The sequence below is a fragment of the Daucus carota genome, chromosome 3, assembly GCF_001625215.2.
Source record: "Daucus carota subsp. sativus chromosome 3, DH1 v3.0, whole genome shotgun sequence".
Taxonomy (NCBI): Eukaryota; Viridiplantae; Streptophyta; class Magnoliopsida; order Apiales; family Apiaceae; genus Daucus; species Daucus carota.
Window position 1 is genome coordinate 11,091,023 of NC_030383.2, and position 20,463 is coordinate 11,111,485.

A 20,463-nucleotide genomic window follows, 5' to 3' on the forward strand; every position below is an offset into this window, starting at 1 on the left:
AAAATCGTATAGAACTAAATGTGTATCAATTAGTAAGTAAACTCCTTCCGTCCCATTTTAACTGTTTTCGACTTTTTTACACGTATTTTAAGGTGTTAAGAAAATCGCATTTAAATATAATTATTTTTAATAAAATCTATATCAAATAAAAGTTTAGAATATAAACTTTTATTTGATATAAAAATTGAATTATTTTATTGAGTGTAAATATTATTTTTTTAGTCTCAATATACGTTTCAAATAGTCAAACATCAGTTGACATGGGACCGTGGGAGTACTAACTGTAGTATTTATTTGAAAGATACTGACTGCTGAGTTGATGGAGCTTTGCAGATACATAAAAAGCACAGAAAAATTAATTCATCGGAAATTGTAACCAACTGCAGCAATTTAATCCACGAATTGATAAATTAAAGGCTTTCGTTGGTGCATATGCTCTTACTGGAGTTGCAACTAATTAAGCTCTGTTATTTTAGATGAATGTAATCCTGCTGCTACCTTTCAGCATATTAGTACTATGCTTCCAATAATTTTTGTTAATTGCAGATTAAGAAAAGGTTAAACATAAAAAGGAAACAGTATTAACAAGAAGCACACATATCCCGGCCTTGACAAACTACTAGTTTACCTCAGCTCCCTGCATCAGAGGCTACATGCATCAAGCAGACTGCAATAATTTAGTTAATCCATTATTTTTGGAGATTTCTGTGAGGCTGGTTGTTGATAGTTGATACTAGCTAACTGCAAATGAAAATTTGTTATTGTTTGTTAGGCACTACCGAGACTCTCACTAGTCACTAGACAAAACTCGTCCTACTTTAGAGCCCAACATAAGCACTTCTATTCTGGGAACCTTCGTCATAACCCTAAGAATACTCTGCACTCTTACCCAACTCAACAATAATATTCTCCTGTCTTCCGACTGTTCCACCTCGTCTACTAGTTAGCTATTACACAGTGTCGGTAATAGTAAAGACAAATACACTAATTGTTTAATTAATTAAAACTTCAGAATGAAAATGCAAACACATTATTATTATTTTTAATACAATTTTTCTCGGCTCCAACTTGGCACGGATAAAAATCCAGTAACACGTTATTAGTTGTGCTCTATCTCTCGCATTTATTATCGATACCTATATGTTATCTCTGCTCAGCGGCCAACTGATCACACGTAATTTTTTTTAATAACAAATTTGACTTTTGCTCGTCGTTCACTCCTCTGATCCTATAAATACTTAAGACCGGAGTATATGCTCCGCATATTCTCTCCATATTTTATCTGTGAATACGATAAACATGAGACATGTTAGGCAAATACCTTGTGTGAATCGACGATGTCCGTTCTGCAACAATTTTTTTCCTGGCCTTCTTACCTTGTTTTTTCACTGCATTAAAGTTCACCTTGAACTTCAGTGTCGCATATGTGGTGCAGTACGTGTAGGATACCACTTTCTGGTTCGCCATTTCTTGCAGGTTCACATGCAGATAACTATTCCTAGGCCCATGGACTTGATTCGAATTGGAATTAGATTGCGAGATATCCCTTTATGTCATGCCTCACTTGAGGATATGCAAAGTGCTGCAGATTCATTAAGTCAATTCCTATTGCAGCGCGGATATACGACTTCAAATGTGACTGCGTCTGTTGTGCGATTAATAATTACTCAATCTGCAACTCAAGGTGGAACCAACTCTGTGCTGTCACAGCTTGATCATAATATAGTTGTTACGAGCCTGAATCAGTCACCAGTTACATCAGAATCCTCGCAAGAACATACTGAATCTGCAGAAATAATCCATGTCGAAGACAGCGACAGTGACAGCGACGATGAAGAAAGTGGCTGAAATTTAAAGTTTTAAAGTGTAATTGCACACAGAGCTTGATGTGTGTGCATCCTGTGTTCCAGAGATTTACTATAATATGAATAAAATAAGAGCCTGGGGCTTAGTCTTTGAGATAACAATGAATACAAGTTATTTATTCATTTGAAAAATACTAACTGATGGAGTTCTGTGGATGCATAAAAAACTCACAGAAAAATTAATTCATCCTAAATAGTAACCAACTGCTTCAATTTAATCCTCGAATTGATGAATTAAAGGCCTTCATGGGTGAATATGCTCTTACTGGAGTTGCAATTAATCAAGCACTGTTTTCTCTTCACCTTAAATAAATGTAATCCTGCTGCTACCTTTCAACATATTAGTAATGGTTCCAATATTTTTTGTTAATTGCATATTAAGAGACGGTTAAACAAGACAAGGAAACAGTAGTAACAAGATTTAGTTTGGCACATATCAGGGGGTAACCTTGATATACTACAAGTTTAATTGCCTCCCTGCATCAGAAGCTAGATGCATCAAGCAGACTGCAACAATTTAGTTTATCAATTTTTTTTCGAGATTATATGTGAGGTTGGTTGTTGATACTAGCTAATTGCATATGAAAATCAGTTATCGTTTATTAGGTACTACCGATAACAAAGACTCCTCACTAGTCACTAGACACAATTGTCCTACCAGAGCCCAACATAAGCCGTTTCATCCTGGGGACCTTGGTCGTAACCCTGAGAATACTCTCCACTATTACCCAACTCAACATACTCATAGCAATAATCCTCGATGCTACACATATTAGTCTCATTTGGCTCTTTCAGAGATATCTCACTCCAATCAAACTCCTGCACATTGTTGCTATGCGCTTCGTTATTTCCCTTGCCATCGACATCTAGACCTGGTTGTGCTGGCTTAGCACATATTTCAATCTCTACTTGTGGCTCCTCAAGTAACTCCCTCAGCAATTCTTCGTCGAATTCAGTAGCCACCATTTCTTCAAATTCGTCGATGGTGAGGGGAGTTTCCGAACATTTGGGCTCCGAGGACATTCTTCTCTGTAACACTTGTGAAAGGAAAAGATAAGGTGATAAGTTGAGAAGGGGATAGATAAGAAAGGCGAAAAGAGGAAGTGTATTTATAGAGGGGAAGTAAGTTCATGGGGAGTGTCTAAAGCTGATGAGGTGGTGAGTTTGTATAGAATTGAAAATTACAAGAACCAACCTCTCTGTGCAAAAAACATATGGGGACCGTGAAACATCACATAAAGTTTGAAAAGTGGAGGAAACTTCTACTGAGAAAACACCAGTTGTATGACTAATTATCAGCAGCAGTGAACACAAGTGCTGATAAGCAAACAACACATTGGTGGGACATGCATATCTCGTTTAACACTTTAAAGCTTTTGTAAAATGTTTGGTGCTGTTTTAGTTGCCTTTCTATGCCTATCTGCTTTCAACTCCATTAAAAGAGCTAAGAGCTGGTATTAGAAATGTCCCTGTAAATTCAAAGAGCTGGTAACTTGTTATTTGACGTCATTTAAAAAAAATAATAAATGAAAGATTTAAAATTCACATCCGAAAACTTTTTCCTTCATGGCATGGTATCGAACAGTTACAGACTTACAGAACATTTAATTTGAAAACTATATAAAAATAAGATTATTTTAAAAATAAAGTTCTTAATTAATCAGTTACTGATGTAAGGATAACATCCAACAATTTTTGTGTCTTGATATGAAATCGAATCGTTACAAAATATATAATTCATACACTAAATTTGATATTATTGTAAAGACAAGTTCTTAGTTATTCAGTTGGGAGACTTTAACATATAATTGAAGATTATTTGATTTAAGTCCACAAAATACTACAAACATTTTCTTAATATTACTTATAAAATCAAACCCAGAGTCACATAGTGTAAGCTGGAAGCCTACAGCTGAATTGAAACAAATCATTTAAACGTGCGAGGAGATAAATGATACCAGATTTTGACTCGAGGAGAATCGATTATCATGTATGACGCAACTATGGAGCATGAGTCAAAGATGTTCATATAATAATATTGTAAGTCAATTGAAGGCGGTACCAGACAGTTGTAGCTAACTCTCTCCGCCTCAACTGCCACCCATAAACTACCAACCTCTAGCAGCAATGGCTGAAGAGTAATGGCAGATGATATGAATTTCGAGCCGCGATAAATGATTATAATACTCCCTCTGTCCCCCTCATTTCTTTAGAGTTACTATTTTGGGACGTCCCTCTCATTTCTTTACGTTACTATAAATAGTAAGTTTTTCTCATCATTACACCCACTATCCTCCCCCACTATATCATATTTAACAATAAAAACTACTATTACACCCACTACTTTCCTCCCCTATCTCAAATCTATTATTAAATATTGATGGGTCCCACCACTTTACCCACTTTTCATCTAACTTTACTCATTTTTCATATATTGTCTTGGTCTCCGTGTCCCCCTTCAATTTAACAATTGAAGGGGACGGAGGGAGTAATATATTGACGTTCAACTGCTTATTTTTAATGGGAAGTAATGAAGGATCCTTTTTAATATATGTTTTTGGATAAATTTTTTGATATTGTAAATTGTTAGTATAAAAATTATTATTATTATAATGAATTATAATAAATTATCATTTAGAAATATTATATATATCTGAAAAGTCAAATATTGAAAATAAACTAATAAGATTAGGATTTTTAACTTCTATGTGAAATTGACTTACAATCGACGCTGTTGGTCGAGACTATAGTGTCGGCATCCCAGACAACCGACACTATTGTCAGGACTATAGTGTCGGCATTCTAGACAACCGACGTATTATTATGATTATAGCGTCGACATTTTAGACAACCGACGCTATTTTCAAGGCAATAGCGTTATTGCCTACTTAATCGACGCTAAAGATCTATATTTATAGCATCTCTTACATTTGCTACCCGATTTAACCGACGCTTTAGGGGTTATTTGACCGACGCTGAAAGTCTATATTGTACTAGTGTAAGTGTGACCTTTTTAAAGAGTATCTCCGGCTGTTTAGAACTCTTGACTAAAAATCATTAATACATATTGTAAATAAGGATTCACTTATAAGTATTTTTCTTGATTGCATTATAACATATGTATTTACATATTCATCTAAACCCCAATTTCGCATCATCTTATTTTATACCCCGGAAAGAAAAAAGTTTTCCGCAACCGAAATTTTAGCTTTATCATAAACCGTATGGTATGTGACAGCCGATTCGCCTATCCATATAATATCTCAAAAATATTTCAGAACATCTAGCATTTCTCATCGGAGTACACATATCAATAAAAAGATCTTTCAACCATGTACTCTATTGGACACACAAATGGGCACGCATGGTGTTAGCTAGGGACATGGGAGCAAAGTGGTAGGCAAAATGAACAAAATTGTTCAAAGGACACCAAATTAGATACAGAGGGTAGGAAAACAATAAAGAAGAAGGCATGAGTAGAAACATGAACTGGCCAAACCTCCCTTGTTGTAGAAACTAAACATGGCAATAAAGGTGCACATGAGACTAGGAGAGCGCATGTGGTATGTATATTCAGGGCCGGCTCAACCAAATTTGGGGCCCTAAGCAAAACTTAAAAATGAGGCCCTTCTATATTTATATATAATTTTTTTATATAATATAAATTTATTAATATAAAACCTTTATCTCAATATATTGGATGTTGAACGATGAAGATGAGAAAAATTTATAATAGTTCAGTATTGAGTCATTGAGAAAGAGTTATAAGTAGATGTACACACAACACTGAAAACTGAAAAGACAAGCTCAAACACTAATTTCATCATAATTATTTATGATATATATATTTTAATTTTTTTGAACAAATATTCATATAAATATGATAAATATTATTTATAGAAACATAATAAAAATAATTTATATTTCAAAAATCTTTCAAAAAAAATGATACTTTACTTAATTATTCTCATTTTTAAATAATAAATCAAATTTTTTTATATTAATTAAATATATTAAAAAATTAAAATTATTTGCTAAAAGTTTGTTTTCAACAAATTTTCAATAACACAAATATTAATATTTATATATGAAGATATATATAAAAGGTTTTAAAAATTTGGGGGCCCTTTTTTGTTTGGGGGCCCTAAGCCCCTGCTTAGTTTGCCTTACAGTAGAGCCGGCCCTGTGTATATTCCACATGTTCCATGCAAAATTGGAGTATTTTGCTGCAAAGCTTGTAGGTGGCTGGCTAGCCTCTTGGTTTGCTCCTCAAGATCTTCTGATTAGTTATGTTTGCCAAACTTGGTTTAGCGCACTAGTAGTTTAGGCAGGCCTAATCCACCACAGCTTCGGCATAATTCGGCCAAACGTGGCGAAATTAATTCCTCTCTCGACACTTGCGAGTTACAACAGCAAATTGGACGATGAGAAATATGTACAGATTTTCTTGCGTTAAGGGACTTTATATGAGGATATCACTCCCATCATCTCAAAAGTGTTAGCATTATTATTTGACTTTCGTGATCAGAAATTAAAGTTATTTTGCATTATAAGAATTTGATTGCTTTTTTATTTTATATGAAGATAATCTTTTTATTGAAGACCAAATATACAATCTTTAAGGAAAATATAGTCGCCTCTGAGATATTCAATAACATATAATGATCTCCGTAAAATAATTCAGACTAGGAAAATGTCAAAAAATATATATATACATATTATGATAAAAAAAAATACTAAACATGGATTAATTGCTCTTGATTCTGAATGATGATCTTGAACTCCATTACAAATTTTGAAAAGTAATATGAGGTCATCATCCAATTGACGATGATGAGAACGGTTATAAACTATTACGTAAATCTTTTGTAATCTTATGTTTTATTCCATAAATTATGTATTGATATTTTGCGGTATCCTTATTTTTATTTCATACCTCCACAGCCTCCTTATATTATATTTAGCGAACATGGAACATGAAATTACCCATATTTCTCATTTTCCGATCTACAAATTACAAATTATAGCCCAGCCCAAACAATTATCAGCGCATCTCATTAATTTTCAAATTGATGTTTTTTAAAAATAAACGAAACTAGTAATACACACGTTATAGATACAAAACAATTATGTAATAACTCACCTTTTTTTTGTTGGTCATCTTCTTCGGCTTCAAGTTACAATTATAGTATATTCATGACGTTTTGAGCAATTCCTCTGTGTTTTGAAGTTTAATTTTATCATTTTACAAGAGTTTTGTACAAATTTGAAGCAAAGTAAGATTTATGCTCCGAAGTTGATGAACAAAATCATCACCATTTAATCTTCAGGTATTATGTAGTTTGTACCCATTATAGTAATTATTATACTGTATAAACATGTAATATTGATCGCATGTTTATATTTTTATGATTCTATGTTCATATTTTTATGATTCTATGTTTTTTTTGTTTCGTAAAAGTTTTTAATTATGATATTATATCAAAATACCCATTATTCTCATCAAGTGACTATCCGTACGAGAACCCATCATTCCGTTAAATATTGAAAAATATTAATTAAAAATAAAGAATGCTAGCTTATTATGATCGTGTCTCATAGCAAATAAGCAAATAAAAATAATTTTTAATATCTCAAAATGTTTTCAAAAAATAATTTAGTATCTCAAATAATCTGAAACACAAAATACACTTTACTTTTTTATATTTTCTGAATTGCTAATCAGTACAGAGAAAAAGGATTTAACCTTAAAAATGGTTGATTCGTCATCCGATACAAAAGAATACCGGATAAGAAGAAGTTGAAAAGAAAATATATAACAAGACTTGTTCATCTAATACGATCAGAACTTAGATTTAAATTTACACGTGCTTATTATAATTGGATTCATCTCAAATTTGGGGTTTAAACAAAATGGCAACGATTTTGTTCTAATTTCCATTATACGACTATAAACAAGAAATATAAAATAGAAGGCTGTAGTGAGGAGTTTTATTCATTCACCGAATCTCCATACATTCTGAATGATCAAAGAATGATCTAATACTACTTGCATATGTTGATACAAATCCTATCCATACATTTCTGACTAACTTTCGCAGCTAACTCACTCATTGGCTCGACTTAATTAATACTCCTGTTAAACTGAACCAACAGGTATACGCACAGGCATTGTTGAGAGTTGAGCCTCGTTATCAATAGTACTTAGATGAGCCGGTATTGTTCTAAAATCTGAACATCAAGATCAGAAGTTTCAAAAATAGTGAATGATATATAACAGCTATCTCTAATCAATCACTTCCTTTTGGATATTAAATCAATCATTCTAATAAACGAACAAACTTCACACTGTAGCCTCAACATTCCTTGATGCGAATAGCCAAACTCTTGAGCAGCGATTTCAAGTAATTCAATTATATAGGGATGTTTCATCACTTTAGTGGGAACAGATACTCTTACCATGCCCTCCATATCCAATCCCACAAGCACTGGAATCTGACCTTTACGGACACGATTGTCTTTGTCTTCCTCGTTCAATCTCTGATATGGCGATGCAGGAGGACTGGTTAGGATCTTCTTCATGATCATTATGAGTTATGATTTGAATCTTCACACACTAATTCTTCAACTCTTTGCGTTAAACAAAATATATGCCAGTGCCTTCCTTTATATATGGCAACCTATCTTATAAAGTAATAATATTAGTAACGTGGGAACTTTTTTAATCAGTGTGTACTTGAAACACGTATTGTATATTTGTAATGTATTGTAATTTAATTTTAAAATTACATCATAAACAGTGTATTGGAAGCATTGGAAACCAAGTCAAGGAGAGAGCGTACGTGTATATAGTTTAATATATTGCCTTCTAGGTATTGTTGAATGGTAAATTAATTCTATAATCTTGTAGGGCATATCCTTCCATATTAAAAAAAAATTGGGTTTCCTTTTCAAATAAAAGGCTGTATTAGAATTTTCCGCCTTTATAGACAAGAATTTGAAATTAGCTAAGAGAAAACAAAGTCAAATCTATCCTTCATACAATTCAAAAGGCAACAAGACTAGTGCATATTATAAGATGCCATATCTATCCTCCTAGAATTCCAATAGGCAACAAGACTAATTCATATTATAAGGTGCTGTATCTATCCCCGTAGAATTCGAAGAGACAACAAGATTAGTTCACATTAGAAGGTGCTTAGATCGACATATCCGTGTGTGCTAATATAGGTTCAATTATCTTAAACCGAAAACATAGAGTAAAATCAAGAACCTTTTTAAGTGATTATGCCGTCATATAGGCGAATCTCCGATTCTATGGACTTGCCAGGACTTTCATCAGTTATAGTCTTATAGATATCACTAGAAGCACTCAACCATATCAAAGTCTTTCTAGGTCAATGTTAGTTATTGAGGAGAGTCTAATCCACCATGTGACGGGTCACGCAAGCATGCAGCTAATTAACAAAGGTAATTACAGTGACATTCAAGCAAGCAAAAAAGACTGATGTGAAATTATGAATTTTAGACCTGACATTCTCACAGCATTTTACAGAATTATCCACATTATCAACAAAGACTGAACTAACTACTTACTCAAATATTTATGTAGTACAAGTGTACAACATAAAAAAAAGTGCATACCAAAGCCACCAAAATGCTGGTAGGTAAAAAGTTATAGGATGTGTATTTGTAGGTCTCCCAAACTTCATTTGGGATTCAGTGTTTCTTATATTTCTTTATTACTGAGTAAATATCAAGATATATCTGTGACAGCTCTGTCATTCATAGTTTCATGTCACTCAGGTTGAATTACTGAACTGTTTCACTAATACATGTTATTTTTCAGGGTAGATATACAACTGATTTCTCTTCACATTTAGATGCATGGTTAACCAAGGACTTTTGATCAAGACTCCAATCATAAGAAAAATGAAATCATTTACCTGTCCAAATTTACTTTGTTCTTTCACCTTCAATATGTGAACTTCAGTCAATTTCCCAATTGGTACCATCACCTTTTCTTGACTTGTATACAACATTTCCATGAAAGCTGGGAATAGTAAATCACTAAAGTTTTCACCAAGATACAAGCCTGTAACGTAGATCTTTGCTTTATTTACAGTACAGGGATCCTTGATGTTGCAGAAAAAACATTATTGCCCGTATCATGGTCATAGTTTAACTATCCAATAATCTGCAGTAAATCTCTCACGAACCACTTCCCGTGAAAGCCTTAAAACATAATGGGCAATAAATCAGTATCACGTTCGTTGTTTTAGTTCAAATCTTGGCATGGTGTGCCATTAAATAAATTTCTCCTGTAAGAAAAAAATCAGAACTCTATTAGAAAACTTCTTAATAAAGTAGTATACTTCATAGGAAGCATAGTAATTACATATTATAATTTTTAAGTTAATCCAACACAAAAAGTCAGTGTAATTGCAAGTGTAATCCTCTTCAAAGCTTTCAAGCATCAAATTGGGCTCTCCAATCATATGAAGTTTGTTTTATCATACAATGTTGCACAGAATTGTACCACTGGAAATCTGGGATAATATAATATTGTACACATTAAACATGAGTAGGTTTTACCCTGACAAAAAAAAACATGAGTAGGTTTTACAAAAATTTCACTGAAATAGCGAAGATGTCTTTGGAAATTACAGCATCTACTATCCTTATCCAGAAAACTTTTGCGCTAATTTTTTTTGGTTAATATGAACAGTAACATTAATAGCCATGAACCAACAAATTTAGCATAGTTCAACTTCCAGCATAAGCTTGCCAAGAAGAAACGACAAAGCTGTTCATACAAACCATCTAACATGATATCATTGTGCCAGAAAATGCAGCAAGCAAAAATTAAGTGACGTACCTCTGAGTTATAACATGCTTCTCAGACAAGGCCTTTTCCAATCTTTCCTCAAAAGGTGTCGCATGCCAACTCACTTTCTGATCCTAAAAAGAGGATGATATTATAATCAACATCTTTCTTCTGCATCTATCATGGACAAAACCAAGAAAGCCAGATTAGAAGGAGATACCTCTTTGTATTTGGTTGTTGAATTTGGAATCCCGTTCCCATCCCATGACTTCAGTGATATAAGAGAAGAATCATCTTCATTCCAGGGAGCAGCAACTGTTCCAAAGATAGGCCGATCCCCAGGATTGTGGCCAAAGTATGTATCTTCACTATTAAAATTTACAACCCACTGATTATTGGCACATTGATTAAATGGCAGCGGTTTCATACAGCACGACAAGCTAGGTTCCACCTTCATCTCTTCCTCAACTGAACTGATAAACATACTCACTTCTGAACTAGGGGTTGCGATATCAGCCTTTTTCACTTCTGAATCAGTGGTCGAAATGTTAGCCTGCTCAGATGGTTTAATCAGGTGAGCAGACTGTTGATCAGGATTCAACTCATGATTCCTCAACCCCCGCAAGTGGGAGAAATCTTCTATCTCATTCCCAACAGCCTGAACGTATTGAGTCCTAATCCTGGGATTCTTTCCTACCACAATTTTTCCTATATGTGATGGGAAAACAGTTCCGGGTGTTTGCATATCATCAGATAGTTTTAGTGGTGTTGGATTAGGTGACAGCTTTGATCTCCTTTCATCGTCAGGTGATTCAGACTTTTCTATGCTATGAGTATAAGATCCAGATGAGGAGCTTCCCAATGAAGATAAAGATGTCCCGGTAGGGCAGTTAAAACGAACAGACTTGTTCCTGCTGTGCACACTGGTAGTCTCACCAGTGAAAACATGTACACTAGTATCAAATTTATCAACATCATTCTTCTCAGCACTTGTGAATATCATTTGCCCATTCCTTATACAACTGCAGAAACATAATGACATCATAGAAGTGTCAAACTATATAAGGAACGGAATCCTGCTATATGTATTATTTTCGATGTTACATATATGCCTGTGAAAAAGCTGAACACTATGCAGCAAGTTCTATTATTAGAATACTACAAAATATGATGATAAATATGTTGCTCCAAAGAAGTGAGAGTATCACCTGTTAGGGTCATGAGCTGAAGAAGCAGAGCAGGTCACCCAATCTTTACACTGTTTATTAGGAGTACAATCATGATCAGGTTCCATCTCCAAATTGAGGTTCTGGGGAGAAGTGTTGGGAAGCAATGAATTAAATTCTGAGGAATCAGAAAATCCACTAGGAGATAAGTTATTTAACATTATTGATGGTTTATGAATATCGGCAGGAGTCGCTGGTATAGTACCACAAGCTTTGAGGAATTTGGCCTGCATAAAGAACATAGTCCAAACAGATGGTATTAGGTTTACAGAGATTTTTTGTAAAAAAATAACAGTTTCCAAACTTTCTGTCAACTTCTATGTCTGCATGACAAGAGGCAAGTTCTAATTTATACTGATTATCTGGTCATACAATATACCATATATTGCATGACCAAGTTTTTTCTAACAATCATGAACTCCACATAAGAAAGAAACTTTGAAATTCATAAACTGGACAGGAAACTGCAAAATATTAAACTTAATGCAAAAGTCTATGGTCCTTCGGGATTGATGGCAAAGGCATATACGACAAGTTTTTTTTCAATCAAAACCATATCAAGATACAAAAAATTCTATCATTTCACTGTATCAATCCATATGGCATTCATTAATAAAACACTTAAATAAACCAAGTTCTGGTAAAAAGACAATTGTTGATGCACTAATCATTACTGCTCATAATCAAAATCCTGTATCATAATACCAGTGTTGTGAAAAGCGCGCCTAGGCGAGCGCCTAAGCACAAAGCGAAGCAAAGCGCACCCTTAGCGCCTCATATATGTCGAGGCGAAGCAACTTCAATGAAGCGCACGCTTTTAGCCTTGAAGCACAAAGCGCGCTTAAGCACGAAGCGGTAGAAAAGCGCGCTTTAGCGAAGCTAAGCGCATAATAAGATATTTAATGTTGTTGGGCCACTTTTAAGGCCCTAAAGTACTAACCCATAACAAAAAAAGAATTTTGGGGTCACTTTTAAGGCCCAAAAGTACTGACCCATAACAAAAAAAAGAATTTTAGGCCCAAATAAAAAGGTTATATCAGGCTCTCAGCTTTCAACAACTTTAAAAGGGGAAACCCTAGCCGTTCAAAATAACCCCAATCCTTCAAGTTCAGAACAGAGCAGAGGTAAGAGGCCTCGACGTTTAATAGATGATGACGAAGAAGAAGAACAGGAGCTTGAATTTGAAGAGAACACTTTAATACATGAAGAGTCGAATTAGGATTTTGAAGATGAAGACTTCGATGAGGATGACTTTGGTGAAGATGATTGATAAAATATCTACCTGTTGGGAGCTGGAAGCCTGAAATTCTGCCTATGAAACATAAATTTTGAATTTTAATATTTAATTTTAAGATTGTTTTTCCCTCTAAAAGTATTGTTTAATATATTATAAAGGATAAATTAAGTTATTTTTGGCTTAAAGTGTGATTTAATATATTATGAAGTATAAATTATGTTATAAACCTATATACATCAATACCCTTTATTAATAAGCGAAACCACGTTTCAGTGGAACATCGGTACCAAAAGTACCAAAATTTGGTTATCTTATATCATATTTAATTATTATTATTATTATTATTATTATTATTATTATTATTATTATTATTATTATTATTATTATTATTATTATTATTATTATTCTACTCCTACAAAAAGTATTATATTATCATTAGAAGACTTATATTGGTCAGGTTTTTATATTATTTTAAGATATTATTATTAAATACGACTTCTATATTTATTAGGATTTTATAATCAATATAAACTTTTTACTTAATAATGATAATCATTAAACTATTATGAAAAAAATGTCGTATTGGTTAGGATTTTATAATTTTATTATATTTTTATGAAAAGACTTTCATATTTATTATGATTTTATAAATAAAGACTTTAATATTGGTTAGGATTTTATAATGGGGTTTTCTCATAAATACCTAAGTCCAAAATTATTTTTGCAAAAATACTATATTTTTAAAAAATATTTTACAAAAAAACCAAATTTCAAAAATATTTGCAAAATTACTGTATGTAACCGGTTGCAACCACATTCAACCATACTTGCAACCAGATGCAACCACACTTGCAACCTCTGCGGGATCAATTAACTGAAGTTGTATCTGTTTGCATCGTTGCAACCACACTTGCAACCTCTGCGGGATCAATTAACTGAAGTTGTATCTGTTTGCATCAAGTTGCAGACCGTATTTATGCAAATATTTTTTAAAAAGTTAGTATTTTTGCAATTTTTTCCAGAATATAGTAAAATCGCAAAAAAACTTAGAAAAGTGGTATTTTGGATAAATCCCTTTTATAATTATTAGACTTTGATATTGATTTGGATTTTATAATTAAAGAATTCAATGTTATATTATTAAAAAAAGACTTCTAACGTTGTTAGGATTTTGTAATGCAACAGTTATACCACCAATAAAACTATTTATTTTAATTTCTTTAAACTCAAACAATTTAATTTATGAAACAACTCTGTAAAACTCCTATCATATTTCAGCATTCAAATAAATAAAGGTTTATATTGATATTAATAGCCAGATCGATATTATCCATACATATACTTTTTATTAATATGCGAAATTTTCCTTTAGTGGAAGAACATCAGTACCATATACCGAACTATCAAAATTTGGTTATTATCATGTAATTTAACGTTGTCCTACTCTTCACGATATTATAATATTATTATAATAACGGAAAGGGGGTGGTAGCACTACCATGACAAACGCAAATTCCAATGAGAATAAAATTACTGTGAATTCTCTGGTTATAGTCATAAAAAGAGGTTTACAAGACTTTGTCAAAAAAATTTATAAATAAATTAATTTTAAATTCATTTAATTTATAATATCTGTTATAGTTTTATATTAATTTGACAAATATCCATCAGTATTAAATCTACATGAACTTCAATTAGCGTTGCATTTAATAATATTTATTAGACGTCTAAAACAATTATGAACTGAAATTGAGTTTTATTAAAGATTGAATACACTCACAGCCAATTTATGGAGCCATTTGGTTGAGCTTAAAATAAGTGCTTCTTGCTTAAAGTAAAAGAAGTGAAAAAGAAGTGAGAAGCAAGTTAAGACTTATAAGTGATTAAAGTGTTTGGGAAAGAAGTAGAAGTTCTGAAAGAAAAGCTACCATTCCCAACTTTTTATAAGTGATTCTCGACTTTTTATACGGTCAATAAAAGTAGAAGTTGGCTTATTGAGAAAAGAAGCACTTCTTTGTGGTATCCAAACGGGCGCTATATATGCTGGTGAATTTTTTCCCCATCTATCTAGAATCATAAACAACATAATGATTTAAATAAAATAAAACGTACCATTTTAAAATAGATTCATATAAGAACATGTATCCTGAGAATATTTATTTTGAAAAATAAAACTTAAACATAATTAAATATTACTAATATGTTAATGCATAATAAGTTTTGTATCTCAACAATAATAATTTAAATAACTATATCAAAAATATTATATTTCCAATAAATAATAAACTTAAAAAATTCATATAATCCCGTGCTTGGCACGGGTTATAAACTAGTATATCCTAAATAATAAATAAATTTTTTTGTAAAACATGCGCTTAGCTTCAAAGAAGCGCGCGCCTCGCTTTTGCGCTTTGCGCCTAGGCTCCAGGGAGTTTTGCGCCTCAGTGCGCTTAATGCTTTCGATAACACTGCATAATACAGTAGGTTAAAAATAAAAACGATAAAGGAAAATTACAAGGAACGTTCTGTTCAATTGACTAGAACAATATTTTTAATCTTTCCATGTCGATTGAATCTTAAGTTAAAGACAATATAAACAATATGAACATATGCAAACCTCATCCCTTAGTCCTTCAAAATCAGGATCCTGTCTTGGACTGTCCAAAAGATTGCACCTCTCCTCAGTACCCGGTGACCCATCGCTTCCTTCTACAACGAGAAGTCACACAATACAACATCAACAAAAGACAAATACACATAAGGTCTTGTTGAACTACGAACCAGTTACAAATCACCAGTTATTGAATTACTATTGTAGAAATCTCTGGCACGGAATCATGGCTACAATTCAACTGTCACAGTACTATTGATTATCGGCTTTAGTAAAATGTATCAAAGGGTTTGCAGGGCCTGTTCATAGCGTCATGATTGATATGAAATTTCCAAACAAGATGGCCAAAGGGATTCAACCTAATGAAGTAACAGTAATAGGCCTTCTAATCTCTAAGCTCCTTTTACGAGTAGGATTGGTGGATGAAAGGCCAAAAGTATTAGGAATTACATTCATTAACGTTTATCTTACCACGTACTAATCAAAAGTGTGACTGCCGTACTAATAATCTAGCCATCCGCAATCCAAAAGGCCTATGATTGAATTACATCAGACGTAAAATCTCTGCTACATATTTTAACAATCAATAACAACATATAAGCATGGGTATTCTTGTGTTACTTTCGCGGTGTTTAACCCTGTGTTTTAATTGTCTATCCTAGCTTCGGTTATCATCATTCTCAAAATCACTAAAATAATAGGCACAAAACCCTGAGATCAATCAAATAAATTAAATAATAAACAGAATTATATACCTTGAGAAACTGGTGAATGTTTCAGTCGTTTCCGATTTCTCGACACAGCAGATTCCTAATCGAAACAAAACCAGGAAAAATCATGAGAACGCGGAGTAAATTTAATTAAAATCTGGATATTGTTACACACGAATTAAACGAGGAAGCAGAGAGGATAGTAATTAGTACCGTGTTTGGTTGAGAAATGGGAGGAGAAGATGGACGAGCACGAACAACTCTGATCCTCAACCAATTAAACAAACAAGCCATGGTAGATCGGTAAAAAGATGCTAAGAATTTACACAAAGACGTTAACATTTCCGCTAGTTTAGTTTTAGGCATTGAAGAGATCCTAAGTAGCTGCTTTCTTGAGATTTTGGGGATGTTTTGGGTTTTTGGCTATGTGATGTGATGAGAATTTGAATTCTCTGAATAAGAGGGAAAGATACGAGGGTTTCAAAATCAAACATCCGTTAACTTACCGTATCTCCCAAAATAACAATCTCCCGGAATAACGGCGGTTTTGATATTTTGTACATACGAGTATAAAAAAAAGGGTCCTCGTCTCTGGCATATGATTGCCAGAGCTTGTTAAATAACATACTAGTCATGCGCTGTTGGATGCATATCCAGCGGCCAAGATTATAACAAGATTTTAACACGTTTAACCGCTAGACGTAGAAAATCCCGTCTAGCGCTAACAAAAGCGCTAGACGGATTTTCCCCGTCTAGCGGTTAAAAATCGCTAGACGTCTTAAAAAAATGTTATCAGAAAACTATATGTTACTTAACCCCTCCCTGGCGGCAATCATATGCCAGGGACCAGCATCCATACAATTTTTTAGGTTAGTTTCCAAATTTTACTAAATAAAAATATAGATATTCTGAGAAAAAATTGAAAAATAATATATAAAATATGTTTCTTCATCTGTGATGATATGTAAAAATCAAAGCGATTATTATTTTCGAATAAATAAAGTATATCAGTTTGAATGTTAACTTCGAACGAGCCAAAATCAATTATTTTGTGATATTAATCGTACTTTTTTATAAATAATAGAAGTCTTTCTAATTAGTAAGCCTTATAGATATTATTAGATATAATTTATCATATTATCATTTGGAAACGTACAAAATACTTTTGGAGGTAACATTAAATTTAGAATTATAAATTCATAGGTGTTAATATTTTATGATTACGTTTTGATTGAGCATACGAGTAACATTAAAGTATAGTTATAAGTATCATGACCTATATGTCCGAGAAACAGGATATCATACATACTTGATATCTCTTGTTTTTGCACCCTCTTGTGTTTTATGTTTTCATTGATCATAAGAGTAACATTAAAGTATAGTTATAAGTTTCATGAAGTATATAATTATAAGTATCATGATTTGTATGTCCGAGAAACTGGGTAGCATACTTAACATAAAATTGTATCACGTACTTGATACCTCTTATTTTTGCACCCTAGTGGGGCAGCCGAGAATGAAATTAATTGTATCACATACTTGGGGAAGGGGGTAATGGAACTTAATCACTTGTTCTAATATTATATTAAATTATCAGTTTTTCTAAAACCTTAAAATATGATGAAAATGACTTTACTGGATCTTGTCAGTAATATATGAAGTGTAATTGCTGCCAATGAGTTTCATCCGTGCATTATGTGAAATTCTTACATATTGACGTAGGTTTTTCTAATCTCAAGTTGCTTGCTTATTGTTTGTTAGGTACATCCGGAAGAATACTGATATATTGACAATGTAGCACCAATCTTATATGCATACAAATGCTAGATCAGTCGCAGTAGCTTCCTCAAACGGAGTGCTTATTCACCTTTAAAACTTGGGCTAAGATGTTTTGACATAATGAATACACCAACACATCTTTAATTAAGCTGATTTACATTCAAACCCATGGTTTATCTTAAGCAACGCTGAAAGAACTTGTAGCATTCTCCACGAATTTCTTGGCTCCTTTAAACCATCTCTTATCTCCGGCTTGAGCCTTGCATATATAAAGCTTACCATCTGAAACTGTGGCTGTGATAAGCTGGTGTTTGCCCCCTTCATCTCCATCTGCAGTTCTTGTCAATACGGACAAGCTGTAGTACTGCTTCCCACCGACCACAGGAGTCGCGGTCTCCAATATATTGGCTGTTGCCACCGCATCTTGTTCAAAGCCACCCTGAAGATTTCTATATGTAAGTATTGACATTGGTCGAATTCAAGGCCCCTTTCTAAATTCTAACTAAATTTGCAGGTATTTTATGTTGTGCTTATTAAAAATTATTGTAGTCGTCGATCCTTTTTAATTGCTTAAATACATTACAGATCATACAGAGTACAAGTAACAAGTTTGATGTATACCTCTGAAGCAGTCTTGCCGAAGTAGGCTTGTTTTCCCAGCAAGTAGTCCACCTAAAAACCAGACAATACCACATTATACATTGGCTGTCGCAATATTTTAAAAAAATTAGTTTACCTAAACATATGCGAGATTTAGATGAATAAGGGAAGAAGTGTTATTACTGTAGATAAGAATTTTTCAGGGGAACCGTAGTCGGTGATGGACTTCTTGTCGGTTGGGAGGACCATGACTGAAAGGTTGCTGGTGGTGTCGAAGTTGTCTTCGAATCTAAGAACCTGTCCCGGGAATTCCACCTCCTTGCTTGGGTTCCATTTTGCAGGAATCAACAGAGTGAAATCTTTTCCAGTGTAGGGCATAAATTCTGTTGTCTTTGGCTTCCCGAAAACATTTGCTGCAATTTATAAAATATCAGTTGATAGTTTTTGTATTAGTACAAGTCTGGAATACTGGATCCGCTCTTTCTAGAGTGTCAATTGCATTGTAGAGATTGTAAAACATGAATACTAAAAGGGCGAGATTCGTTGATAGCATGGTGGCCACAGCCGACAAGTCCGTGTTTGTAATTGATTTTGAACGTCATGCATTAAAAATGTGCCACATGCTAAAAAACAGGGGATTAGGATTGATTTGTTCAGGGGTACTGAGTAAATTTTCGGAAAGCACTTGTATATTTTAAAAAAAAATTGCAGTCCTTCATGACTCTTACCAGATCCGCTCATGCTAAAAAGAATGATCAAAAGTAAGTACATGTACATGGGTTAATGTTGTGATTAATGTATTTTACCAGATTCACCATAGGCTGCATCAGCAGGAGAAACCTTGGAGCCAACTGCAGCAGCACCAATGAGAACCGTGAGAGCCAATCTACGAGATACGGTGGCGCTGGCAGAATCATCTTCCTGTACAGAAACTTGCTTCTGGGCACGGCAGATAACTTGGGTGGGCTTGGTGGAGTGAACATGGCGTTGTGAAGGAGAAGATTTAAGGAGTGCAGGGTGGTGCAAGGAACATGAAGTCGAAGCCATTTTTGTATTTTGTATGTTGTTACTCGGTGATATTTTTTAAAATTATTATTGTTGAATGTGTGATAAACAAAGTTGATGAGAATCTTTTTGTGGAATGTAAATGGTTGGTTTTGGATCAGGGGATTTGCAGGAAGTGGATGACTAGATTCTTTTTGATTTGGTGGATAAGATTTTCTAGTTTCTGATTGGTGCTGCACTGCCACTCGGCCACTTTCTTTACTGTTCAGTTTGGTACCATTTTTATGTGTTTTTGTCTTTGAAAAATCAAATATTTATCGTGGATGAGAGTGAGTTGTCCGGGATTGCAAATTTGCGATCAATTTTACATTGTTGACCAGGTTATTTAGAGCACTCACAACCGGTGCGGATACTTTAACTGATTTAAAAAAAGTTGCTTCAAAATATTTTCAGTGACTCGCTAAAGACACGTGCTAATACTTTCTCCCTATCTTTTTATATGGACCAATTTTTGAATATCTAGCGGTGGATTATATGATACATATTTTTGAATAACAACTCCAACTCATTTAAATATTAAAACCCTAGAAATTTGATTTTAAT

The 20,463-nt window shown here is 33.5% G+C and overlaps 2 protein-coding genes across 3 annotated transcripts; both read right to left on the bottom strand.

Annotated features, from left to right (window-relative positions):
* Window positions 1-7,829: 7,829 nt before the first annotated feature.
* On the bottom strand, window positions 7,830-17,062 carry LOC108211385 (protein JASON). Of its 2 annotated transcripts, XM_017382971.2 has the most exons (8): window positions 16,690-17,062; window positions 16,522-16,576; window positions 15,773-15,864; window positions 11,901-12,145; window positions 10,913-11,714; window positions 10,744-10,826; window positions 9,812-10,186; window positions 7,830-8,545 (listed from the first exon to the last, which is right to left on the bottom strand). In XM_017382971.2, exons 1-7 carry the CDS (start codon window positions 16,840-16,842, stop codon window positions 10,144-10,146), a joined length of 1,473 nt encoding a protein of 490 aa, XP_017238460.1. In that variant the 5' UTR covers window positions 16,843-17,062; the 3' UTR covers window positions 7,830-8,545; window positions 9,812-10,143. The 2 variants fall into 2 exon arrangements, with proteins under 2 accessions (XP_017238460.1, XP_017238463.1); XM_017382974.2 differs by lacking the exon at window positions 7,830-8,545 and having other exon boundaries at window positions 10,006-10,186; window positions 15,773-15,861; window positions 16,690-16,982.
* Window positions 17,063-18,260: 1,198 nt separating this feature from the next.
* Window positions 18,261-20,013, bottom strand: LOC108210722 (oxygen-evolving enhancer protein 2-1, chloroplastic). The gene is made up of 4 exons (XM_017382111.2): window positions 19,662-20,013; window positions 19,039-19,268; window positions 18,877-18,927; window positions 18,261-18,694 (listed from the first exon to the last, which is right to left on the bottom strand). Exons 1-4 carry the CDS (start codon window positions 19,900-19,902, stop codon window positions 18,434-18,436), a joined length of 783 nt encoding a protein of 260 aa, XP_017237600.1. The 5' UTR covers window positions 19,903-20,013; the 3' UTR covers window positions 18,261-18,433.
* Between the last annotated feature and the right edge of the window lie 450 nt (window positions 20,014-20,463).

Excerpts from the sequence above, each read along its gene's own strand:
- LOC108211385 (XM_017382971.2), bottom strand. The coding sequence starts at position 16,842 with ATGCCTAAAACTAAACTAGCGGAAATGTTAACGTCTTTGTGTAAATTC. Across the intron at positions 16,577-16,689 it reads CCATTTCTCAACCAAACACG|GAATCTGCTGTGTCGAGAAA; the intron begins GTACTAATTACT and ends TGTTTCGATTAG. Across the intron at positions 10,827-10,912 it reads CAACAACCAAATACAAAGAG|GATCAGAAAGTGAGTTGGCA; the intron begins GTATCTCCTTCT and ends TCCTCTTTTTAG.
- LOC108210722 (XM_017382111.2), bottom strand. The coding sequence starts at position 19,902 with ATGGCTTCGACTTCATGTTCCTTGCACCACCCTGCACTCCTTAAATCT. Across the intron at positions 19,269-19,661 it reads TGCAGCCTATGGTGAATCTG|CAAATGTTTTCGGGAAGCCA; the intron begins GTAAAATACATT and ends TATAAATTGCAG. Across the intron at positions 18,695-18,876 it reads TCGGCAAGACTGCTTCAGAG|GGTGGCTTTGAACAAGATGC; the intron begins GTATACATCAAA and ends AGAAATCTTCAG.